This window comes from Manis pentadactyla, chromosome 15, assembly GCF_030020395.1.
Source record: "Manis pentadactyla isolate mManPen7 chromosome 15, mManPen7.hap1, whole genome shotgun sequence".
NCBI classification, from domain to species: domain Eukaryota; kingdom Metazoa; phylum Chordata; class Mammalia; order Pholidota; family Manidae; genus Manis; species Manis pentadactyla.
Genome location: NC_080033.1, coordinates 60,252,696 through 60,275,284, shown reverse-complemented (window position 1 = coordinate 60,275,284; position 22,589 = coordinate 60,252,696). Strand labels below are relative to the sequence as shown.

The 22,589-nt window shown below is 42.7% G+C and overlaps 1 protein-coding gene across 1 annotated transcript in view; it reads right to left on the bottom strand.

Annotated features, from left to right (window-relative positions):
- HYDIN (HYDIN axonemal central pair apparatus protein) overlaps positions 1-22,589 on the bottom strand; it is a 377,997-nt gene that overhangs the window by 4,865 nt on the left and 350,543 nt on the right. The window contains exons 78-86 of the mRNA XM_057493202.1: positions 20,128-20,297; positions 18,147-18,345; positions 15,780-15,938; positions 14,220-14,497; positions 12,672-12,891; positions 10,521-10,733; positions 9,471-9,634; positions 8,402-8,552; positions 2,171-2,401 (exon numbers count right to left, since the gene is read on the bottom strand). Coding sequence (XP_057349185.1) covers positions 2,171-2,401; positions 8,402-8,552; positions 9,471-9,634; positions 10,521-10,733; positions 12,672-12,891; positions 14,220-14,497; positions 15,780-15,938; positions 18,147-18,345; positions 20,128-20,297 — 1,785 coding nt within the window. The remainder of the gene's footprint in view (positions 1-2,170; positions 2,402-8,401; positions 8,553-9,470; positions 9,635-10,520; positions 10,734-12,671; positions 12,892-14,219; positions 14,498-15,779; positions 15,939-18,146; positions 18,346-20,127; positions 20,298-22,589) is intronic.

Here is a 22,589-nt window from a genome sequence, read left to right as displayed (position 1 = left end):
ATATTAAATTGTTACCAGTAGTTATCTTAGGGGTGAGGAAATGGGGCTGTGGGGACTTTCACTTTCTATTTCATATATTTATGTACAGCTAAAATTTTGTTTTTATCATGAGTAGGTATTGTTTCTTTAAAAAAAGAACAAGGTCTTCTTATTGAAAAATAGAGTAAAAAGAGAGTATCAGCTTAGAAATAAGATAAAGTACCAGTAAATAACCCAAAGGAAGCAGAAAGAAAGAAATACTAAAAAGAATAGAAATTAAGAAACTAGAAAACCACACAACAGCGAGTACCAACAAAGCCAAACATGCTTTTTGGATAAAAAGATACAATGCTGAGAAACCTCTAGCAAGACTGATCAAGAAAAAGAAGGCACAGTAACCATTAGAAATGAAAAAGAGACATCATATAAAAAAGGTAATAAGAGGGTATCAGCAGCATTTACACCAATATTCTGAATATGTGGATGAAATAGACATGCTCTCATTCCTGATTCAAGAAGAAACAGAAAATCTAAGCCCATTAAAGGAATACAGTGAGTCGTAGACAATCTTCCCACAAAGAAAACACCAGGCCCCAGTGACTTCATCTGTGAGTTCCAGGAAAACATAATTTCAATCTTTCATAAACTTTCACAGAACTGAGAACACAAGAAAACCCCTGACTCTTTTTATATGGTTAGCAGAACCGACACTGAAGTTGGACAGAGCATGAGACAGGAAACAGGTGGTCCATTCTCCCTCACGAACAGACACAAAGCTCCTACACAGATTATGGCCCAACTGAAATCAGTGTTTATTAAAAGGAGAATTAAGATCACAAGGAGCTCCAGTTTATCAAGAGTTTATCGGATTGGGAGACCTTAAAAAAATCTGACAATCCCAAGGGTTGGTGAACTCTCCTTACTGATTGGCAATTAAAGGTGTGCCCACCCTGTGACCCAGTGATGCTCCGCTGGTGCCCACTGTGGAGGAATATATGCACGGGGCCATCAGGAGGGCACTTGTGCAGTAAGATCCATGGCAGCAGTTTTACCACAGCAAACGCTGAAACCACCACAAATGGCTGGCCACCATAGCCTGGACATCTAAGTGGTGGTATTGTCATATAATGGAGTGACAGCAGTGAAAAGATGAGTGAACCTCAGCTACGTGCAACAGCATGGATGATTGTTACAATGCACAACACTGAGCAAGAGCAATGAAACATTAAAGGATGTATATGGTATGATCTCTTTTGCAGAAAGTTCAAGAACAGGCATATTTACACTGCTTAAAAGCAAGAAATGATGATTACAAAATAAGGATAGTGATAACTTTCAGGGGTGAAGAGGGGGAGGTATTGTCGTGGGAGAGAGATTTCTGGGATGGTGGCAGCTTTTTATTTCATGACCTGAGTATTAGTTATATAGAGATTTATTTCATAATTGTTTAAGTAAATGTGTGTTAATACATTATATATATATATATATATATATATTTTACATACTTTTATGTGTAGCTTTGACAATTCACAATAAAAAATATAAAAACAAAATAAAGGGCGTGGAGACTTTCTGAAGAACAAATGGATTCTAGATTCTGCAGGGGAAGGCGAGCTGGAGTGGGAAGCATGGAATAGGCAGGGGGCTGGAGTTGGAGAAACAGAAGAGATTTTGATGAAATCTGCACAGTGAGAGTTTGGAATGGTAAGTTAATGAAAAGAATCAAAAGAAAATTCATTTCTCCAGGTCACATCCTCCCGACCAGTCTAAGGTTTCTTGTAAGTCCTTCCTGAATAGTCTATGCATAAACAAGCATACATATGAGTGTGTGAGTCTGTGTGTGTGTTGAACACTTGATGCACTGTTATGCCTCTTGCTTACTTTTTCACCACATACATTCTATGATACTTTTATAATTAGCCAAAGACAAGAAAATTTGAAAAGGCAAACACATAAAAAGAGGCAAGGGTTTACAATAAAAAGTTCCCTTTACATGTCTGAACCAGAACTCCAAAGTGCCTGCAGTTTCTGTGAGGACCTGGGCAGTAGAGGAAGGGGAGAACAGGAGTGTGACCGAGCCATCAGCCCTGCCTCCCTTCCCACCGCCAGGGCGGGCCCAAACTCAGGGATCAGGATGTGGGTCCAGAGGCTCCTCTCTCAGCTATCAGGGGGCCCCTGGCATAGGCCATACCTCGGAGTTGGCTGGCACCACAAACTGGGAGGGCAGGCTGATGTCGGGCATCCTGCATTCCGTGGAGAAGGTCACCGAATAGGGCAGGGGGTTCTCCACCTTGACGGAGGCGGACGTGCTCTGCCGGACCAGGCTCACCATCTCGATGGTTTTGAGGATGCCTGGAGGGGTCACCCTGAAACTCACCATGTAGTATAAGAACTCATTGGTCACCTCGTTTCGGAAGATCACCTGAGTACACAGGGAGAGGGGGAGGAAGGAGGGCAGAGCAGAGGGGTGAGCTGAGGGTTCTCTGGATGACAGGAGATCCTTACATTAGTAGTGCCTGGGCGCAGGAAGCACAGGTACCAGGCTGCCACGGCCACCCCCAGCCTCTCTGAATCCCTGCCAGCCTTTCTCTAGGATTCTGTCTGGCTCCTCCCAGGTGAGATCTGATTAAATAGCCTGGGTTTGCTTGAAGGGGCTCGAGGAGCACTGTCTAGGCTGAAGGTGATGGTGTCCCCACTGGGGACGGCTGGCTGGCCCTGGAGAACAAGCAAGAACTCAGGAGGCACATGTTGTAGTGGGCTTTGCTCCTATTCACGCTGTTGGCCAGAGTAGTTAATGGTAATAATAATAATGGCAGTATCTAATGCTTAATGAGTGATTACTGTGTGCCAGGCCCTGGAAATACTTGTTTATTTAATTCACATAATTTGTAGGCATCATTATTATTCCCTTCCCGCTTATTTTTGAAGGTGAAGAAACTGCAGCTTAGCAAAGTGAAGTTATCTTGCTCAAGGTCATGTGCAGAGAAGTGTCAGAACCAGGATTGGAACCCAGGTTGGACTGACTTCAAAATTCACACTTCCAACTACAGCATGTTGTCCCCTCAGCTCTGCAAGTGACTAGGTGACAAGCTGTTCACCTTTGTATGTTCTTTTCCCAGATGACTGATGATCTTGAGCTCTCCTCATGTGCTCATTAGTCTGGGAAGTAGATTCTTTTCAAGTTTTTTGTCCTTTCTAATACTTTGGGCTATTGATCTTATTGTTAGTAGGAGTAATAGTTCTTCACATAGCTGGCTTTATACTTTATATTTTAACCTTTTCCCGTCATTGCTGCTGACACTCTCTGTCTTTAAATAGGACTGTTCACTCTCTGACACTTCAAATAATTATTTATCTGTTTGGGTTGAGGTCTGCCCTCTTGCTATTTTGTTTCCATTTGTCCCTTTTATTTATTTTTTGTTCCTCTGTTGCTACTTTCCTGCCTTTCTTTGGATCAATATGTACTCTTTTGGAATATGTTTTATTTCCTCTACTGGCTCCTTAGATGTATTTTTGAATAATGGATTTTTAGTGGTTGCTCTAGAGCTGACAATGTGAATTTTTAACTTGTCAAAATTTGTTTATTTTATTGATTCCCACTTTACAACTGACCCTTTCTGCAGCCTCCTTGCACTTCCCACTTTTGAGGCTAAGAACCTCACTAAAGTATAATTTCGTTCACCCACCACCCCGTCTTTGGTGCTTCTGTTCTCGTATCTTGAACCTCTCCATATATAAGAACACTAACCTTACAGTGGTATTATACTATAATAGTATTGTGCTATAAACTATCAGTTGTCTTTTTAAGAAAGTGCTCAGATGTATGCATATACTATTTAGTTCATTACACATAATATATATTTATACAATTAATATATATTTATTGATACTTATGCACTTATTTATCACTTTTAGTGCTCTCATCTTTCCTTCCAATAGACTCAAGTTTCCCTAAGACATCATTTCCTTTCAGACTGAGGAACACCTATTAGCATGTGCAGTAATGCAAAGCTGCTGGCATGAATCCTCTCATGTTCTTTTATCTGAAAATATCTATTCCATCTGAAAGGACATTTTCAGTGAATGAGGAATTCTGGGTAATAGTCTTTTTTTCTGTCAGCACTTTGTACATGGCTTCATTACTGCTGAAGAGAAGTCAGTGGTCATTTTCGTTGTCCCCCTGTATGTAACAATTTTTTTTATCTGATTGTTTTATACTTTTCTCTATATCTTTGGTTTTCAGCAATTCTACTGTGATGTGTGCATTTTTTTTTTCCTGCTTGAGGTTTCCTAAGTTTGTTGGATCTGTAAATCATTTAGAAAACCAAATCAGGGAAATTTCAGCAATTACTGTTTCAAATAATTTTCTGTCCCAATCTCACTTCTGCTCTGGGGCTCATATTACTCATGTACTGACTATTTTCTATTTTCTCAGAGGTTCCTGAGGCTCTGGCTATTTTTCTTCAATAATTTTTCTCTGTTCTTCAGATAGGGAACTTTCTATTGATTTGTTTCAAGTTTACTGCATCTTCTTACATCTCCGATCTACCGTGAAGCACATTGATGAATTTTTCATTTCAGAGTATTATACTTTTCTGTTCTAGAATAGCCATTTGGTTCTTTTTTATAGTTTCCATTTCTTTGCTGAGATTCCTTATTTACTCATTATGACTCACTCACTGACCCTATTTTATTTAATTATTTGAAATATTTTCTTTTAGTTCTTGAACATGCTTCAGGTAGCTGTTTTGAAATCTTTGCCTGCTAAATCCAACATCTGGTCCATCTTGGAGTCAGTTCCCATTGTCTGTTCTTTTCTTGACTATGGGTCACATTTTCTTGCTCCACAATTTTTGTTTGTGTACTGGACACTTAATGATCATTGTAGATGATTCTGGATTCTGTTATCTTCCTTATAAGAGGGTGTTGATTTTATTGTAGGACGAAGTTCAATCACTGATTTAGCATTTTAAACTGTGTAGGTTTGGTTTTATGTTTTGTTAAAGCAGATCTGTGGAAGGGTCAAGGTGCTTCCCAAGAACTTCTGAGTTGGTGGGATTTGATCTCCAAATGTTGTCCTCCCTTGCATATCTTACAGGTGCTTGGTTTCAGGCTTTTTAAGGGCTGGTCCACAGAGGGTCTTACTCTAAGGGCATGGGTCTTTTCTTGCCTTTCTGGTATTTCAGCTGGGTTCTTAGGATGTTAATGGGTGTTAATGTAACCTTTCCACTCTGGCTGGGCCAGACTGCCAACATTCCCTAGCACTGATCATGTATTATTGTACCTTTGTTCCTTTATCAACCTCTTTTAGCAGGTGCTCTCTGGTAAATCCCACCTAGTTTCATCCTGTGCATATGCAGTCCAACCCTCAGCAGAGAAAACTGCACAGACCAGCTGTTCGAGCTGCACCAAACTCTGATTTCTTCCTCCTCAGTTCACTGGGGTTGCTGTGCTTTGTCCAATGCCTGAGGTGGTTTACCTCAGGTATTTTGTCCAGTTATATGGTCATGGTGGGAGGACTAGTTACTTCATAACCAGAAGCAGAAGTGCTTTTGTTTAAAAATAACTTTTTCTTGCTTATTTTAATACATACTACTGTAAAAAGATTCTGTGATCTGGTTTCAGTGTCATTGTCACTCAAAAGTCTTTACACTTAAATTTTAATACATATATTTATATTTTTCTGTTCACAACTACAGTTTACAAATAACTCTATTTTCTCCCTTCCCTTCTCTATGAGTGAGAAAACATCTCTTAGTTCCCCATTTGCTTCCAACTGAACGAGAAATTTTTTCCATTGTTTTATTTTATTCTTCTCCTTGATATTTCTTACATTGAGGTCACATGAAACATTCATTTCAGATTGCTTCTCAACAATTATTTGAAATTACCTATCAATTCAATTTTGATTCTTTGTTCATTGCATCTTTGTACTTCTTGGATTCATTTAGTTATTTAAAAAATTTTGCTAATTTAAAAACTTTTGTGTACTTCATCTGGATGGGATTATGTATATGGGTGGGTTACTTTGAGTCCTTGCATTTTAAAAAATGTCTATATTTTACCCTCATAATAGTTTCATCTGGAAAAAGAAGTCTAGGTTGAAAATCATTCTAAGTAGTCTGAACAGCTTATTCCATTACCTCTTGTATTCAGTGTTGCCATGTGAAATTCGATGTTTTTGTGATTCTTATTTCCTTTTATTTTCTCTAGAATCATGTTGGGACTTTCTCCCTCCTCTGAATTGTCTGAAATTTTGTTCTCATGTATTTAGATGTGAGACTTTCTTCATTTGCCTTCTTTGGCAACTTGGTAGGTCCCTTCAGTGAGAAGACAATCTTTCTTAAATAGCCCTGGGAATCTTTCTCCAGTAATTTTGTAGAGTATTTTCTTCCTTCTATTATTTTGTTTTTCTATTTCAAGAGCTCCTACTAGATATTAGAACTTCTTGATTTTTAATTTATGTCTCATATTTCCTTTCATTCTTTTTTTTTGAAACAGCTTTATTGAGATACAATTCACATACACTACAATTCACCCATTTAAAGTGTACAGTTTAATGGTTTTTAGTATATTCACAGAGTGGTGCAACCATCACCACAATCTCAGCACATTTTCACCATCCTAAAAAGAAACACTGTGCCCGTTAACAATCACTCCCTATTTCCTCCTAACCTGTACCCTCCAGCCCTGAGCATCACTAATCTACTTTCTATTTCTATAGACTTGCTTATTCTGGACTTTTCATATAAATCAAGCCATACAATCTGTGGCCTCTTATGACTGGCTTCATTCACTTAGCATAATGTTTCCATGGTTTATTCATGTGTTGCATGTTTTGGAACTTCTTTTTCTTGCCAGATACTATTCCATTGTATTTATCCATTCACCGTTTGATGGACATTTAGTTGTTTCCCTTTTTTGGCTGTTATGAATAGTGCTGCTATGAACATTTATGCACAGGTTTCTGGAGGAAGACGTGTTTTCATTTATCTTGGGTATATATGCGGGCATGAAACTGCTGAATCATATGGTAACTCTTATGTTTAAAAATTTGAAGAACTACCAGACTGTTTTCCAAAGCAGCTGCACCATTACACTCCCACCAGCAGTGTGTCAGGGATCCAATTTCTCCACATCCTCACCAACACTTGTTTACTTCCTTTCATTCTTGCAATGTCTTTCTGCTCATGTTGCTAAAGTCTGTTGATAGTACTTAGCTCTATCTCCTCACCACTAACCTCTTCCTCAGACTCCATTACACTATTCAACCTTCTGGTATGTTTTTCTACTCCAAATATTCTATTTTTCATTTTCTGTGTCTCTAATTGATTCTCTTTCACAATAGCCTGTTCTTATTTCATGGGTTGATTATCTTCCCTTATTCCTTTGAGAATATTAATAATATTCACTAAAAATATTTTGTTTGCTTTACTAACTCTCTCAGGGGCTCATATTTGGTGACCTAGCATTTCTATTTTATAGAGGCTTTTTTTTTCCTTCAGATGTTTCCAGCTTCCTTGATTTGCAGGGTCTGTCAGCCAGTCTGTGGATGTGGTCTAAGCAGAGCGGCCTACCTCAGGGCCTGTAGGGCAGGAGATGTCACGCTGCTGGGTGGGTCGCACGAGATGCTGATCAGGGGGCAGAGGTGGCCTGGTGGGGCTAGATGTGTTCCTAGATTCATTTTTTTCACTTTAAGATCCTTCTCTAGGTCATACCATCCTCCATCATAGCTTCAAACACTATGTATGTAGGGGTAATGTCCATATATTATTTTCTTCCCTTTAATCTACTGATTTATATATAGTCCTTCTCTTCAAAGCATTTATCTCATTTTGTAATTATATACTCAATTCAATTATTTGATTAATGTCTGTCTCCCTTCACTGGGCTGTGTGTCCCATGAGAACAGAGACTGTACCTATCTTTGATCATTGTTGTGTTACCAGCACTTATGCTCAGTAGATACTTGTAGAACTAGTGAATGAATTAGGATAAACAGCTCATGTGTGAAAGCCCCTGTGATGTCCTGGAAATAGATAGCCCTGGGTGAGCCCTGGCTCTGACATTACTAACTGTATGTGTTGAGTGTTCAATATGATGCTGGACTCTCTGTAAGCACTCAGAAAATGGGCTGTGTTACAGCTGGTTCAGTGTTACCTGCTGTTTAAGGATTTTCATAACTCCTCTGCCTTGTGGGCTTGGCATGGGCCTCCACAATGGCAGGCTGGCCCTGCAATCTGGTCTTACAGTAAAGAGACTGGGGATTTTGAATGCCTTCACCAGGTCACTCGAAATGGTCAGCCCAGCAGGAGAAGGACAGGATGGCTGTGGGAGGTCATCTTCACTCCCTAATGCCAGATCAGTGACCTCAGGGCCAAACCTCCAGGGTTTCAGGGCAGGGATTTTCACATGGGGATACCTTAGCACTGTATAGTCCCTCCTTGTGGGAAAAGAAGTTCAGCTTGTAGTCTTTCTTGGAGCCAGAGAGTACATCAATGTAATCAAGTCCTTTTAAGGTGACACTTAGGTCTGGCTTCTCTGGTTTCATCATTTCCACAATGACCCGGAATCTGGGGGAGCAAAGGAGCACATGAAGAGAAGACGGAGAAAGTGAGACCATTTGCCCAAAGGAAAAGAGGAAAGGTGCTGTTTTTACTCTTGATTTTACGGAAAGAACATGGGTTGAGAGTTCTGACCTTCACTTTACCACTAATAATAACAGTATTTATTGACTGTCTATTGACCATTTATTTATTGACTATCTATTATGTGCCAGACACTGAATCAGGGCTCTACATATGTTACAGGCATTTATTCCTCATGATGCCTGTAGGGGGTACGTATCATTATCATCTCCATTTTACTAGTGAGGAAACAGAGGCCAAGAGAAGGAAGATAATGTGCTCAGTTAACATGACTAGTTATTGGCAGAACTAGATTCAAACTTAGGTCTGGGCCTCTATCTACCATGTTAAGTAGGTGGCTGTCAGTAAGGCATGCCTCTGCCCCCAGCTTCTGGCTCCTTCTGTGTAGAAGAAGTGTCCAGGCTGGTTGGCCTCAAGTTCCTCCAGTCCTTGCCTTCTATTCTATTCCAACAGCAGTACAAAATCCAAGGGACAGCCTTCTCTGGACAGTGGCTTGGGTAATAAGACAGAACACTCTGTAACAAACATGATTATCATTTGATAAAAATAATAACAGTTAACATTCATTGAGCAATTATTTTGTGCCGGGCACCATTCCAGGAGAGCTGTGGTAATCCGCTGTCCACAGAGAGCACTGAACAGGAACATCTCTTTGGAGGCTTTGAGTTCAAGCAATGCCTGGCTGCATCGGGGAGTTTTGTCTTTGACTCTTAGACCTCTGCCCCCACTACCACCCCCTGGCCCCGTGTCCTCCAGAGACCCTGGCCAGCGGAAGGGCCAGGGCTGGACAGTGGAAGTCCTCCCTCCATCCTCCCACCCTAACCTCTTACCCGACTCTCTCACCTCTGGGACTTGTTTAGCCAGTTGGTGACAGGCAGGAGTTCAGTGTAGGGCGTCTTACACGGCACTTCACGGTAGATACTGGCCACAGCTTTGGGGGGCTCGGAAGTCCCAAGCAGTGCATACAGCCAGCCTGTCCCATCTGGGAGGGGGAAGAAGAGGGTGCCCTAAGGAGAAGGAGAAATGTGGTCAGAATGACACAGAGGATCCTTATTAGGTATCTCACGGGCATGGTAGTAACACAGGATTAATGGAAGCTCTGGAACATGAATGCAACATTGCACTCTGGAAAGTAGCTTTGTAACATGTTTCAAGAGTCATAAAAATGTTCATATGTACTAGTTCATTTGAACTAGGAATCCAACCCCAGGGAACTTACTGAAGAAAAATCCCTTCAGAGGAAAAGGTACATACATACACACACATACATATATATCAGTACCATTTACAATATTGGTGACAATTTGGAGATAATTTAAACATTCACAACTGGGGGATGCTAAATAAATTATGGAAACTTTCATTCAATGAAATATTAGGCAATTATTAAAAGTGATTATCAAAAAGATAACCCAGTTAAATAAAACAAGCTTATGATATGATGTAAAGTGAAAATAAACAACGTGAAACTGAGTATGCTCTGATGGCAGCTATGGCTGTTTCTGAATAGACTGGTAGTGAAGAAAGAAGAAAATAGTTCATTTCTCTTTTTGGGAAGACTATGGCTTCATTTCTTTTATGAATTTTCTTACTTGCTCTTATGTTATTTGTACAGTTAAGCTAAATATTAACTGCTTGATGCTTATTAGTCCAGGATTCTGTTTCAGAGCTGAGCCCCTGATTCCAAGAGAGTCCCCTATACATGAAAACATGTGGACAAGAGGAGAAGCTTCAAACTTGATGATCTGCATGATTCCCCTTTGTTCCAGCATGAGTTGTGGGGTCCCCTCTTGTGCTAACATTCTCTGAGTTCACAAACTGTCTCCTAACTTCTCTCGCACAACCCCTCCTTCCAACCATGCCTAGACACCAGTGGGGTGCGGTTCAGCCTACCTGATGCTTGCGGTTCTCCAAGTTCATGGTGCATGGCTTGTAGGTAATCTCATAGGGCTTGTTTTGCTGATAAGGCTCCAGGGTAATGAACTCGGGCCCCTCCCAGTGCTCACCCTCAAAGATGGGGTGCAGATTCCATGTCTGGTTGGTACGGTTTGAAAGCAGGATGGTCTGTGTGTGCTTGGAGCGTACCTGGCAGGTGAAATTCACCACCTGAAAGAAATGGGCACCTTAAATAGGCAGTGGAATTTCAAATCTGGAGTTCAAGGAAAGGTTCAGGTTGGATATACATACTGGGGAGTTGTCAGTAAAGCAATGTTTTTTTTTTAAGGTCAAGAAATTGGATTAGGTTATCAAGAAGTAAGTGTATTTAGAAAAAGGAGAGGGTGGTATCCAGGAAGCCAGGTGAAGGAAGTGTTTAAAGGAGGAGGGACCTGCTCAAGGTGTCAAATGCTATCAACAGGTCAAGTAAGATGAGGGTGAGAACTGGCCATTGAATTTAGCAATGTGGACAGTGTGGTTCTGGTGTAAAGGGAGTCAGATAAGTCAATGGACAAGAATACAATTCAGCAATAGACACACACATCTATGATCGATTAGTTTTTGACTGAAGCAGAAAGGCAGTTCAGTGAACAGAGGATGATCTTTTCAACAATTGCTAGAACAATTCAATATCCATATAAAAAAATAAAATAAAATAAAGTAAAATGAATTCTGATCCTTATCTTGTATTACATTAAGAAATTAACTCTAAACAGATTGAAGATCTAAGTGTAAAACGTGTGTTCTGAATATATAAAGGGCTCTTAAAACTCAATAATAAAACAAATAGCTCAATTAAAAATAGACAAAATATTTGACTTGGAACTTCAACAAAGAAGGCATATGGATGGCAAATAAGTACCTGAAAAGACGCTCAACTTCATTAGTCACTAGGGAAATGCGAGTTAGAAATCATAATCAGATATCTTTTTGTACCTATGAGAATGGCTAAAATTTAAGAAACTGGCTGTATCAAGGGTTGAAGAGGATGTGACTCAAGTGGATATGTCAGACTTTACCAGTGGGAATGTTATATTACACACTGACTATGGAAAATAGTTTTGTAGATTCTTGAAAAGGTAAATATATACCTACCCTATGACCCAGCCATTCTGCTCCTAGGTATTTGCTCAAGAAAATCAAAGCCTATATTCTTGCCGGGACTTATATATACATGCTTATAGCATACTGTTTGATACCATTTTCATAACATTTTTGAAAAAAAACAAAATTATGAGGTAGAGATTGGGTGTCATATTTATGATAAACATTGTTACCAGGAACACAGCTGACAGTCCCTGTTAGGTTTCTAGAAAAAGGGCTAGCAGAGGATTAACCTAAGGCCTTTCTTTTTTTTAAAAAAATTATAGTATCATTGATATACAATCTTATGATGGTTTCACAAAAACAACACAGTGGTTTCAACATTCACCCATATTATCAAGTCCTCCCCACCTCTACTGCGGTCACTGTCTATCAGCATAGTAAGATGTTATAGAGTCACTAATTGTCTTCTCTGTGCTGAACTGCCTTCCCTGTGACTTACCTATGTTGTGATTGAGGACTATAGTGACTCTTAAGTCCCTTCTACCTCCCCACCATTGTCCCCAACCCCTTGCCTTTGGTAACCACTAGTCCCTTCTCAGTGTCTGGGAGTCTGCTGCTATTTTGTTCCTTCAGTTTTGCTTTGCTTTATATTCCACAAATGAGTTAAGTCTTTTAGTATTTACCTTTCTCCACTGGGCCTAAGGCCTTTCTTTTAATGATAGAGGAGAAAGGTGCTTACCCCTTACTCACAGGGCTTATATCAGACTTTGATGTAACCACAGATGTCAGTGCATTCTCAGTGATGTCAAATCCTTGAGAATGTGATGCTTGAGTTGAGAGCTGAAGAACAAATAGGAATTAACTAAATGAAGAGGGAAAAAGGAATATTCCAACCAGCAGGAATACCCTGTGGTGGGAGGGAGCAGGGCTCAATGTCTGATGTCGGCACTGAGGATTGTCTGAGCGGAGCCTTTTTTTTCTAGAAGACCTTGCTGAGCTCAGCTGTGGGGCTTGCTGGGTCCACTCCATCTACTGGCCCATCGGTGGGCAGCACCTACTGACCTCTTTTACTGCAGGTGGTCCCACGCAGACTCCAGACAGGGTCAGGTTCAGAGGACTGCCCCCCTGGATGAAGCAGAGCAAGTTTTTATAAAGACTCTCCTTGCCCACTTCAGTGGGATGGTAGGTCACTTGGAAAGAAACCTCCATGCCTGCAGTGATATAGCCTTCTTCTGGGCTGATGGAGAAATGAGGTTCAAATTTTCTGACATCCCATTTAAACCTTTTCCAAGACAAAAAAAGCAAGGAAGATAGTTTACTAATATTCTCGGGGATATCCTCAGGATATTAGTGAGAACAAGAGACTCACCTGGGCTTCTAGCTGGGAGGTCCGCCCCCTTGGCTTCCCCCTGGGACTTGGGAGGAGAACATTGCTGAGCACAGAGGCAGGTGGGGACGAGGGTCAGGTCGCTCCTGGGTATGACTCGGCTCCCTCTCAGAGTTGAGTAGAGGCAAGTGGGGCCAGGGGCCAAGGTCACCAGGTAGGTCGGCTCACCTCCCTCTCAGAACTGAGCAGGGGGAGGGGACTGCCTTCTTATCTTATTGCCCACAAATGACATTTTGGGGAACACCCACGTGCACAGGCTTACAGATTAGTGCCCAGGATTGCACAGCTAGGAAGTGGCCGGGCCAGGACCAGAACCTTTCTGAGACCACGGCCATCACCACTGCTGCACCACCTCTGGGGCCGGTCCAGGAAGGAGGAGATGATCCCTTCATGTAACAGTTGCACATGCCTCTGGTGGCATCGGGATCATATGGCATTGTGTTGTCACCCCTCTGAGGTCCAGGCGGGAGATGGGGGTGGATGGTGCAGACCTGCTTCCAGTGCCAGGACTGCCATGCTGCACCCCCGGGGCGCTGCTCACACTGGGCTCTGTGGGAGGTGCCCACCGCAGGAGTGCAGTGCATAGCCTGCACAGCTGGGGTGGTCTGCCTGGGCAGTGACTGGGGTGGGCACCTGCTACTGCGAGGGAAGAGCCTGGAGAGCAGAGCTGCCTTAGGTACACTTGGGGTCCAATCCTGTCTTTTCCAGTTCCTGGCTGATTGACCTCGGGCAAGTCACCTAACCTCTTTGAGCCTCAACCTCATCTGTGAAATGGAGACCCTACAGTACTTAACTTAGAGGGCCCTGGGATGATTAAACGGGGTCTTAAATGTAAGAATACTCAACATTGCACCTGCACGTTCTAAGTCCTTACCAAATGCACAATTTTGGAAGTCACTTAATCCCCTTTACCTCAGTTTTCTCATCTGTAAAATGGATCAGTCATAGAATTGTTGTTGGGATTAAATGAGATAAACCACATAAAGGGCATTTGACAGGCACTGAGCAAACGTTCTCCATCATATGCATTTTAGTATCATGGAAGCAGCAATCACCTGGTGAGGCCACCTCTGTCACATCTTGAGGGAAGGGAGGGGATGTAAAAGGGAGGGGAAGGAAATAAAAGTATCCATACTCCTAAAACCAACATCTAATCCAAATCTAGGCCAACTCAGGCTCAGAGAGCTCTGCTCCAACCCCGGGTCGGGGTACCACGCTCCTACCTTGCACCCACGTCACCCGTGTTCAACATGACGATGCGACGTGTGGCTTGTGTCTGATGCACGACTGGTCCAAAGGGAATATGCTTCTGGTCGAGGGAGATCTCCAGGGCCTGGCAGCACCCGCTGAGGAGGAAGAGGGGGCGCAGCAGCCCCATGCATTCCATATACACCTCCTCGGAGAAGGGAGGGACACGCTTCTTCGGGGCAAAGGTGACTTCCAGCTTACGGACTTCTTTGGGCTTCAGACTGATGTTGTGGAATGGTATCAAGGTGATGACCTGAAAAATGATGACGAGATTCAGCAGCTGAGGACAGGGACCTTCTGAGACTCCCCTCCCGGAGGTCTTGCTGCTCGAGGGGCCACAGCACTTTCGCTCTTCCTTACCAGCTGCGTCATCTTTGGTAAGTTACTTAAACTTCCTGTGCCTTACTCTAGGTGAAGATTCAGATCATCTATATAAAAGGCATGGTACCTAGCAGGCATTTACTAAGTGTTAATTCTCTTTCCGACCCTCTTGCAAATAACCCCTCCTCTCAAGATACCTTAGACAACCCTTTACATTTCCAGCACCGAGCACATGTTCACTGGGTGAATACATGAATGAACTGAATGAAGGAATAAATACAGTCCATCCTTGGAATGAAACCATTTGGTCCATTTCCCAAGGCCATCTAAACACTGTTGACTGTGAGATGGGTAGCAGGCAGCCAGCACTGGTGGCTTCTCTATCCAGGGAACTCCAGGATGTGGATTTATCAGCAAGCAAGCTTCTTTCACACTGTTGATGGGAGTGTAAAGGGGGACAACCTTTCAGGGGGGAGACCAGTGATGTGTATTGAAACGTACCCTTCCTTTTGGTCCAATTAGCGTACTTCTAGGAATTTGTTTTAAGCAGAGTCATGGATGCACACAAAGTTTATTTACATGAACAATACAATATTGCTTATAATATAAAAAGTCAGAAACACCTGAACAATAAGCAGAAAGAGAGGACTGGTCCATCAACATGATCTCATTACACACCTCATTGCACATAAATAAACAGATGACATTGAATGACATGGAAAATGTTTATGATATATTACTAGATCATAACAGGTTTCAAAACAATATGAACATTATAATTTTATTTCTGTAGAAAATTTTGTAGGAAAAACACTGGGAAGAGAGGCATCAAATATTAAGTGATTATGTCTGGGTGTAAGATTATGGGTAAAATGTTTTTCTTTATGATTTTCCATATTTTTCAAAATTTTCAATATTATCCAAATCTACCAAATCCCATCAAATCCAGTTCTCTTTCTATTTCCCTCTGTTGCCCTGTAGAGGTGTGTTGCCTCTTTGAGCCTGGGTTTCTTTACATGAAAATAAGAATAATAAAAGCACCGGCCTTATACTCTTGCAGTGAAGTGAGCTGAGGAGGCACAGGGAAAGCCCTCGGAGAGATCGGACACGTCGGGGGTGCACGAGAACTGTGAGCTGCTGGTGTTGCCAGCACGGCTGTCTGTTACCTGTATCATCGGGAAGCACGAGAGGCCACTGGGAGCCCCGGCACTAACCTTGGGCTCCTGGAGTTCTGGGACTGAGAACAGGACTGACTGGCTAAATGTGAGCTGGGCGTGGCTGCTGTTCATGATGGAAACCGTCTTTTTCACAACCTGTCCTGGCAGGATAGCTCCTAACTTCACAACCCTGTTGGCTGGATCTAGGACTGAAATCTGTGGGACAAGAAAGAGAGAAGGAGGGAGAGAGGGTCTGTCAGTTACTGAGAAAAAGAAATATTATGATACATCTATCTTAGGAGGCAATGGTGGCCGCTCTCTTCCAGGCCTGTCTTTTTCATACTGGATGGGCACTCACTCCCTCACTCAATAAACATTCAAGTGCATAAAATGCCCACTGAACAACTCATTACACAATTACATAATTGCAACTGGGTTAAGAGATGTGAAGGAAGCTCAGGGTGCCTTGACAGCACATTGGAGGGGCCCAAGGGGCTGGTGTCTGGGAAGGCCTCCCTGAGGAAAGCATGTTTACACTGATGACTGAAGAAAGGGTCAGGTCTAGTTGGTCTGACTTGGGGTGGACCTGGGATTGGAGAGCAGCCCAGCAGGAGAAGACTGCCTGTAGGGAAAATGGAAGGTCCATGGCCAGGATCCTCACCCGACCCTAATCTCATCTACCCATTATATACGCACAATGATGTAATACTTAGCCTACTGAGCAGGTGCACACTTGTATTCCTGTTGGCAATAAGCCATCACTGCCTGTGTTCCTATAAAAAGAGCTCCCCTTGTGCTAAGAACACAGCCTAGAGAAGAGAGCAAGAGAACAGGAGAGAGGGGAGGAGAGGCCAGGAGCAGAGGCAGTGCCTGGGGCAGAGGCTGAGCCAAGGCAGAGAAGGAGACAGGCTTGCTACCTGTAGGCTGCTGGGTGCAGGCGTGTTCTAACACTAGACCTATGGCAGTGAGAATAAAGCTTGGTATGAGCCTCTTTATATCCCCACGTTCTGTTGTTGTTATTCAGTCTCACTGAACCAGAAAGAACTTTCCTGGGGCTAAAACCCTCAGACGAGACAGAGGCCCTGGGCTGGAGGGAGTGGCTCTGCCAAAAACTGGCTGGGAGTCAGGGGGCAGCCTGGGAAGTGTGAAGGGGTGGTGGGGTTTTGTTCTGGGAGAATTGGGAAGCCAGCGAAGCACAGAGTGACCCAGCCCTGTGACGGTGCTCGGCTTGGGGCTCTGTGGAGTTGGATGGGAAGGGGCATGGTGGAGAGCCCTGAGGAGTGCGAAATGACGGCGGCGTGGCCTGGACTGGTGGCACAGAGGTGGGAGAGGCAGCTGCCCTTCGGACTCTTCATCGAGAGCTCTGGTCACAGTGCTGGCCCAGATGGGATCAAGGTCAGGCTAGGCCTGGGCACCCAGGGTGGCACTGATGTGCACCAAGCAGCACCCACTGGCCAGTCATGTGATCAGTCACTGACCTACACAACACCTGTCCCCCAACTATCTTGATATCCAGCCCACGTGTTTCCATTTTTCCTAAAAAGGCAAAAGAGAGTCTCTAGCACCTGCCTGTGGTCAGAGAACATGTTTAAGTCACTCCTGGACTTCCCCCAAAGTACCTAACACACATGGGTGCAGAAAGAATGAACAAATGAATGATTCAGTGACATCAGAAGACACCCCGTCTCTGGCTTGGGGGCAGACACACCAGATGGCAATATCTTGTTGCTCCTCTGGCTGGCTGGAAGGCTGCTAGGAATACACCCCTCCCATTTTTCCCTCAGTTGCTGAAATGTTCCGTGCATTTCTGAAAATCTTGGAAGCTTCTTGTCTTCCAAAACCTCCTATTAAAATGCAAATACTCCCACCAGACAGACACCTTAAATGTTTACCAGACACGGGGGAGAAAGGGATTAGCAGCAGGACCCGACCATTCCTTTTCATTAGGAGCCCCTAGTTAGAAGGAATACCCTCCATCAAATATAATCCTGGGATCTGTGGCTGGCTGGAGAATGTGAATCAATGCACCATTAAGGAAAGATGTTCCATAATTGAAACATGTCTGCATACAAATCCAAAACAAATCTTGCTTATTAAACCTGAAATCAAAACATGCCTTAATGTGAGAGAAGAAGGACATGCTTGGGCTGCTGAATCTGAGAGCCTCAAACTTCTACAAGAAAAAGGCTAGTGTCTGGATTACTCGTATCCTAGGACACAGTGAACTTTGGGGTTGAATAAGATCTGTGACTCCCTTGAGTCTGATCTGACGAGTCACCCTTCAGTGGGACTGGCTGACCTCTGACAGAGCAGCTGTGGGCAGGGCACACGGCCAGGGGAGAAAGGATGTGGGCTCAGTGGGCAAAGGCGGCTGTAAAGGCAGGAAGGCTGCCAAGCCCAGCCATCTCCCCAGCCGTCTCTTACCTTCATTTCTGTGCCTTTTCCTTTGATTTCAATGACTTGTTGTGAAAGCCCATTGATTTCAAACGGGATGACTTCACAGTAACTGATGCTTTCCCGGGGATAAAAGGTAATTGGAATCTCCAGTGTCTTTCCTGGCTTTATTACATCCACACGGAAGTTCACCTCAAGGTGGGTGGTATTGGTATACAAACAATCAATGCTAGAGAAAATCAGGAGGCAGGTATGTCAGCTCTAAGAAGGCTGGCCCAGGGGAACTGATTTGTCCCCTTGTCTCTCTGAGCCGGGTACTGATGGATGTCCTGTCCTGCTGTCCTGGAGTCATAGAAGTCAAGGGCTGGAGGGACATCAGCAAATGGTCCAGCCCACACCTTCCTGGGCACAGTCAAGTTACTTAGCCCAAATCACACCCTGGACCCCTGTCAGAACCAGGCCTCAAACTCCAAGTCCCATGACCCCCTGCCCAAGGCTCTTCTCACTCTATCCCCTCTTTCTTGTTAATTTGCACATGGTTCCTTCTGCCTTCTCATAAGAAGGAAGTGCTTCCTAAGTAATTTGGTGGCAAAGCACAGTGGAGAGGAATATGTGCTCTGGAGTCAGACAGAGGGGTGTGGATCCAGGTTCTGTTGCTAAGTAGCCAAGAGACCTCATCAAAGTTCATCAGCCCATTTAGATCGCTATGTCCTTATCTATAAAATGGGGGTAGTGATAGCTACCTCATAAGCTTGTTGTGAAGATTAACTGACATAACTTTACTAAATCAGCCACTGAGGAAATGTTCTGTAAAGGTGAGCTCTTGTTACTATCACTAATTGCTTTGACTATAAGTGACCTTCAAAGACCATGTCCATCCTATTCCACCTGTGAGTAGGAGGGCACCTAGGCTTCTCACTTACTACATCTTGTCCTGCCTTTAGGTACTTAGCGAAGGCATATAGCTAGGCCAATAAATAGAGCTTAATACCTTACAGACTCAGATTAAATCAAATCATGCAAGAATGAGTATAAATACATAAGATTTTAAATTAGTATTTAAAAATACATGACATTCTTGTAACTCAACATTCAGGATCATCAAGATCATCAGGAGCTGCAGAGAGAGTCAGCGAGCATTTCCTGTGTTCCAGGCAATGTTCTAAGGACTCTGTGAACTAATTTAATCCTCCAAATAGCTCCGTAGGGGAGATACTGTTTATCCCCTACTTCAGGTAAGGAGACAGAGGCACAGAGGGTTTCAAACTTTTGCCCAAGGTCCCATAGCTAGGGAAAAGCTGGGATTTGAACCTAGATCTATGCTATCCAATATCGTAGCCACTAGATATACATGTGGCTATTAAAATTAAAATTTATTAAAATGAAATCAAATAAAAAAATTCAGTTCTTCAGATGCACTAGGCATGTCATGTGCTCCATAGACACACACAGCTGTCTGCTACTGTGTTGGACAGTATAGACACAGAGCATTTCCATCTTTGAGGAAAGTTCTCTCGCACAGTATTAATCTAGAGAGCTTTCAGTAAACACAGATCTCTGGGCCAGTCTCTGGAGATTGTTTTGTTAGTATGGCATAGAGCCCAGGAAATGGGACTGCAACATTCTACACGGGGTGGTGTAGGGAGGCTGGATTTGACTCAGAAGGCTTAGGTTCAGTAGATCTATCATTTACTGCAAAATAACAGCCTGAGAAACTCACTTTTTCCACATCTATTACATGGGGAAAGTAAACGGAAGCCATCAATCTCTCATCAGGTCATTTGGCATTACCTTCCTCACCTCAGGATGAGGATTTTAGCAGAGTAGCTCATGGCTATCCAAGCATCAGTTCTGGTGGTGGGGAAAAGAGACTCAGGGTTTGTGCCCGTCTGTGTCTGACTCTTTCCCACTGTCCTCCTTCTCCTGTCCTGGCAGGACTCCTCCTGTGTGGAGGCTGTGTAACTCCCAAGGAGCTGCAGAATCACCCGGGAGCTCTGGGCAGTGTGCTTACCTCACGGATGCTTCTTCCTTGTTGGTGATGACCAGGATTTGTTTGTATGGGGGCATCCCAGCTTGGTAGATGAAGCAGGTGCCGAAGTTGTAGCTGGTGAAGGAGAAATGGACGGCCGGGCTCATGGCGCAGCCTGCGATGCTGCACGTAAAGGTCGGGCCATGGCTGATCTGTGGGGAGGGAACGGCAGGTGGGATGAGACCAGAAGTGGGAGGGAAGGGCCCTTGAAGTCCTCCCGTGAAGGAGGCAGGCAGTTGGGGGCTCCAAAATACAGGTCTCAGGGCTCCGTCTGCAGAGCTTCTGATTCATTTAGACATTTGTTTATTTAGGAAAAGTGAAGTGGGATATTCTGCAGTCAGGCCCTTGCTTTGCTCCTGCCCCAGTGATTCAGTTTGAGGCGGAGGGCTGTGGCAGAGCCTGGTGGTTACTACCCAACAGCTGCGTCCCAGCGCTTCCTTACTGGCAGAGCTCTGGCTGCCAACATACCCAGGTGGCAACACCTGATCTTGCATCTTCCCTTGACACTAAGGGTGGTCATTACACATAGTTCTGGTCATCATGATGTAAACAGAAGAGGACAAGAGGGTGTCTTATCTCAGGAGGGGCAAAGTCTTGCTAGGGAAGTTATTTTGCCTTCAGGTTCTTCTCTTATTTCTATTTCAAAATGCAGACATAGGGCTGAAGGTGGGATGGTCATCTTGTGACCAGGAAAGAACAAGACTGAGGTCAAAGGCCAATACACCAAGGATGAAAGCGTAGGAAGACAAAAAGAATATGCGTCATCACCTGGACTCTCACCAACAAGGTAAACCATGCACCATGGGTATGTGAACTTAATTTGCTCTTAAGCCTTTTTATAATAAGAAATTTCATAAATTGATAATTGATTTGAGACAAAATATCCAATATTCATTCAATATATCATTAGAATAAATATTATAACAATCATTGGTACAAGTTTTTACAAACAACCTTATGCATTTAAAAAATAAGGCTTTTTAAGTCTTTACATTTTTGTGACTGATTCCCTGAAAAGGATTAAAATTTATCAGCTTGAATTTCTCTGCCAGAGTAGGAAGGTCTATGATATGTGATGTTTCTTTTTGCTGTAAGAAATAAAAGTTTTGAAAAAGACAATTCGCAAAAGGGATGGGCCCTTCTGCGGCCACATGCCTGGCACTTCTCTGTTGCTGAATGCCAGGCTAGAAGTTTTACAGTTTTGTGTTTTATTTTGTTTTAGATTGTGCTATTATTTAATTGCCATCTAAATCATGGAACAGTCAGCAACTCACCCTAGGTTCTAATTGCTTTCCCCCATTTCCCTGTCAGTCATCTTCTTCTTAAGGATTTGTATAAAGATAATGTCTATTTACTCTACTGACTGCTTCTACTGCTGTGAAGGAGCTTTTTAGTTTGAGGTAGTCCTACTTGTTTATTCTATTAACTTATCTTATTTTGCCTGTGCTTTGGTGTCAAATCCATGGAACCATTGCCAAGACCAACGTCATGAAGCTTTTCCCTGTTTTCTTCTAGGAATTTTATAGTTTAGATCTTACATTTAATTCTTTAATCCAGTTTGAGCCGATTTTTGTGTATCATGTAAAAGGGTTCAATTTCATTCTTTTCCAGTTTTCCCAACACCATTAATCTTTTAGAGATTAATCTTTTCCTATGTGTATGCTTGGCACCGTTGCCAAAGATCAGTTGACTGTATGTGTATGGAATTGTTTCTGGGCTCTGTATTCTGTTCTGTTGGTCTGTATGTCTGTCTTTATGTTGGTACTATACTGTTTTGATTGCTGTAGCTTTGTACTATATTTTGAAATCAGGAAGTGTGATACTTCTAGCCTTGTTTTTCTTTCTCAGGATTGATTTGGCTGTTTGTGATCTTTTGTGGTTCGGTATGAATTATAGAATTGTTTTTCTTATATCTGTAAAAAAAAAAATGCCATTGGGGTTTTGATAGAGATTGCATTGAATCTACAGATGGCTTTGGACATTTTAATAATATTATGTCTTCCAATCCATGAACATAGGGCATCTTTCCATTTGCTTGTGTCTTTAATTTTTTCTTCAATGTTTTGTAGTTTTGTAGTTTTCATTATATAAGTCTTTCTCCTCCTTATTTATGGGTATTCCTAAGTATTTTATCCTTTTTTGGTGGTATTATAAATGTGATTGTTCTACTAATTTCTTTTTCAGATAGTACATTGTTAGTGTACAGAAAAGCAACTGATCTTTTGTTGGTTTTGTATCCTGCAACTTTACTGAATTAGTTTATTGTACTAACAGATTTTTTAATGGAATCTTATGGTTTTCTAGATGTAAGATTATGTTGTCTGCAAACAGGGATAATTTCACTTCTTCCTTTCAGATTTGGATATCTTTTATTTCTTTTTCTTGCCTAGCTGAATGTAGTACTATGTTGAATAGAAGTGGTGAGAGTGGGTATCCTTGCTTTG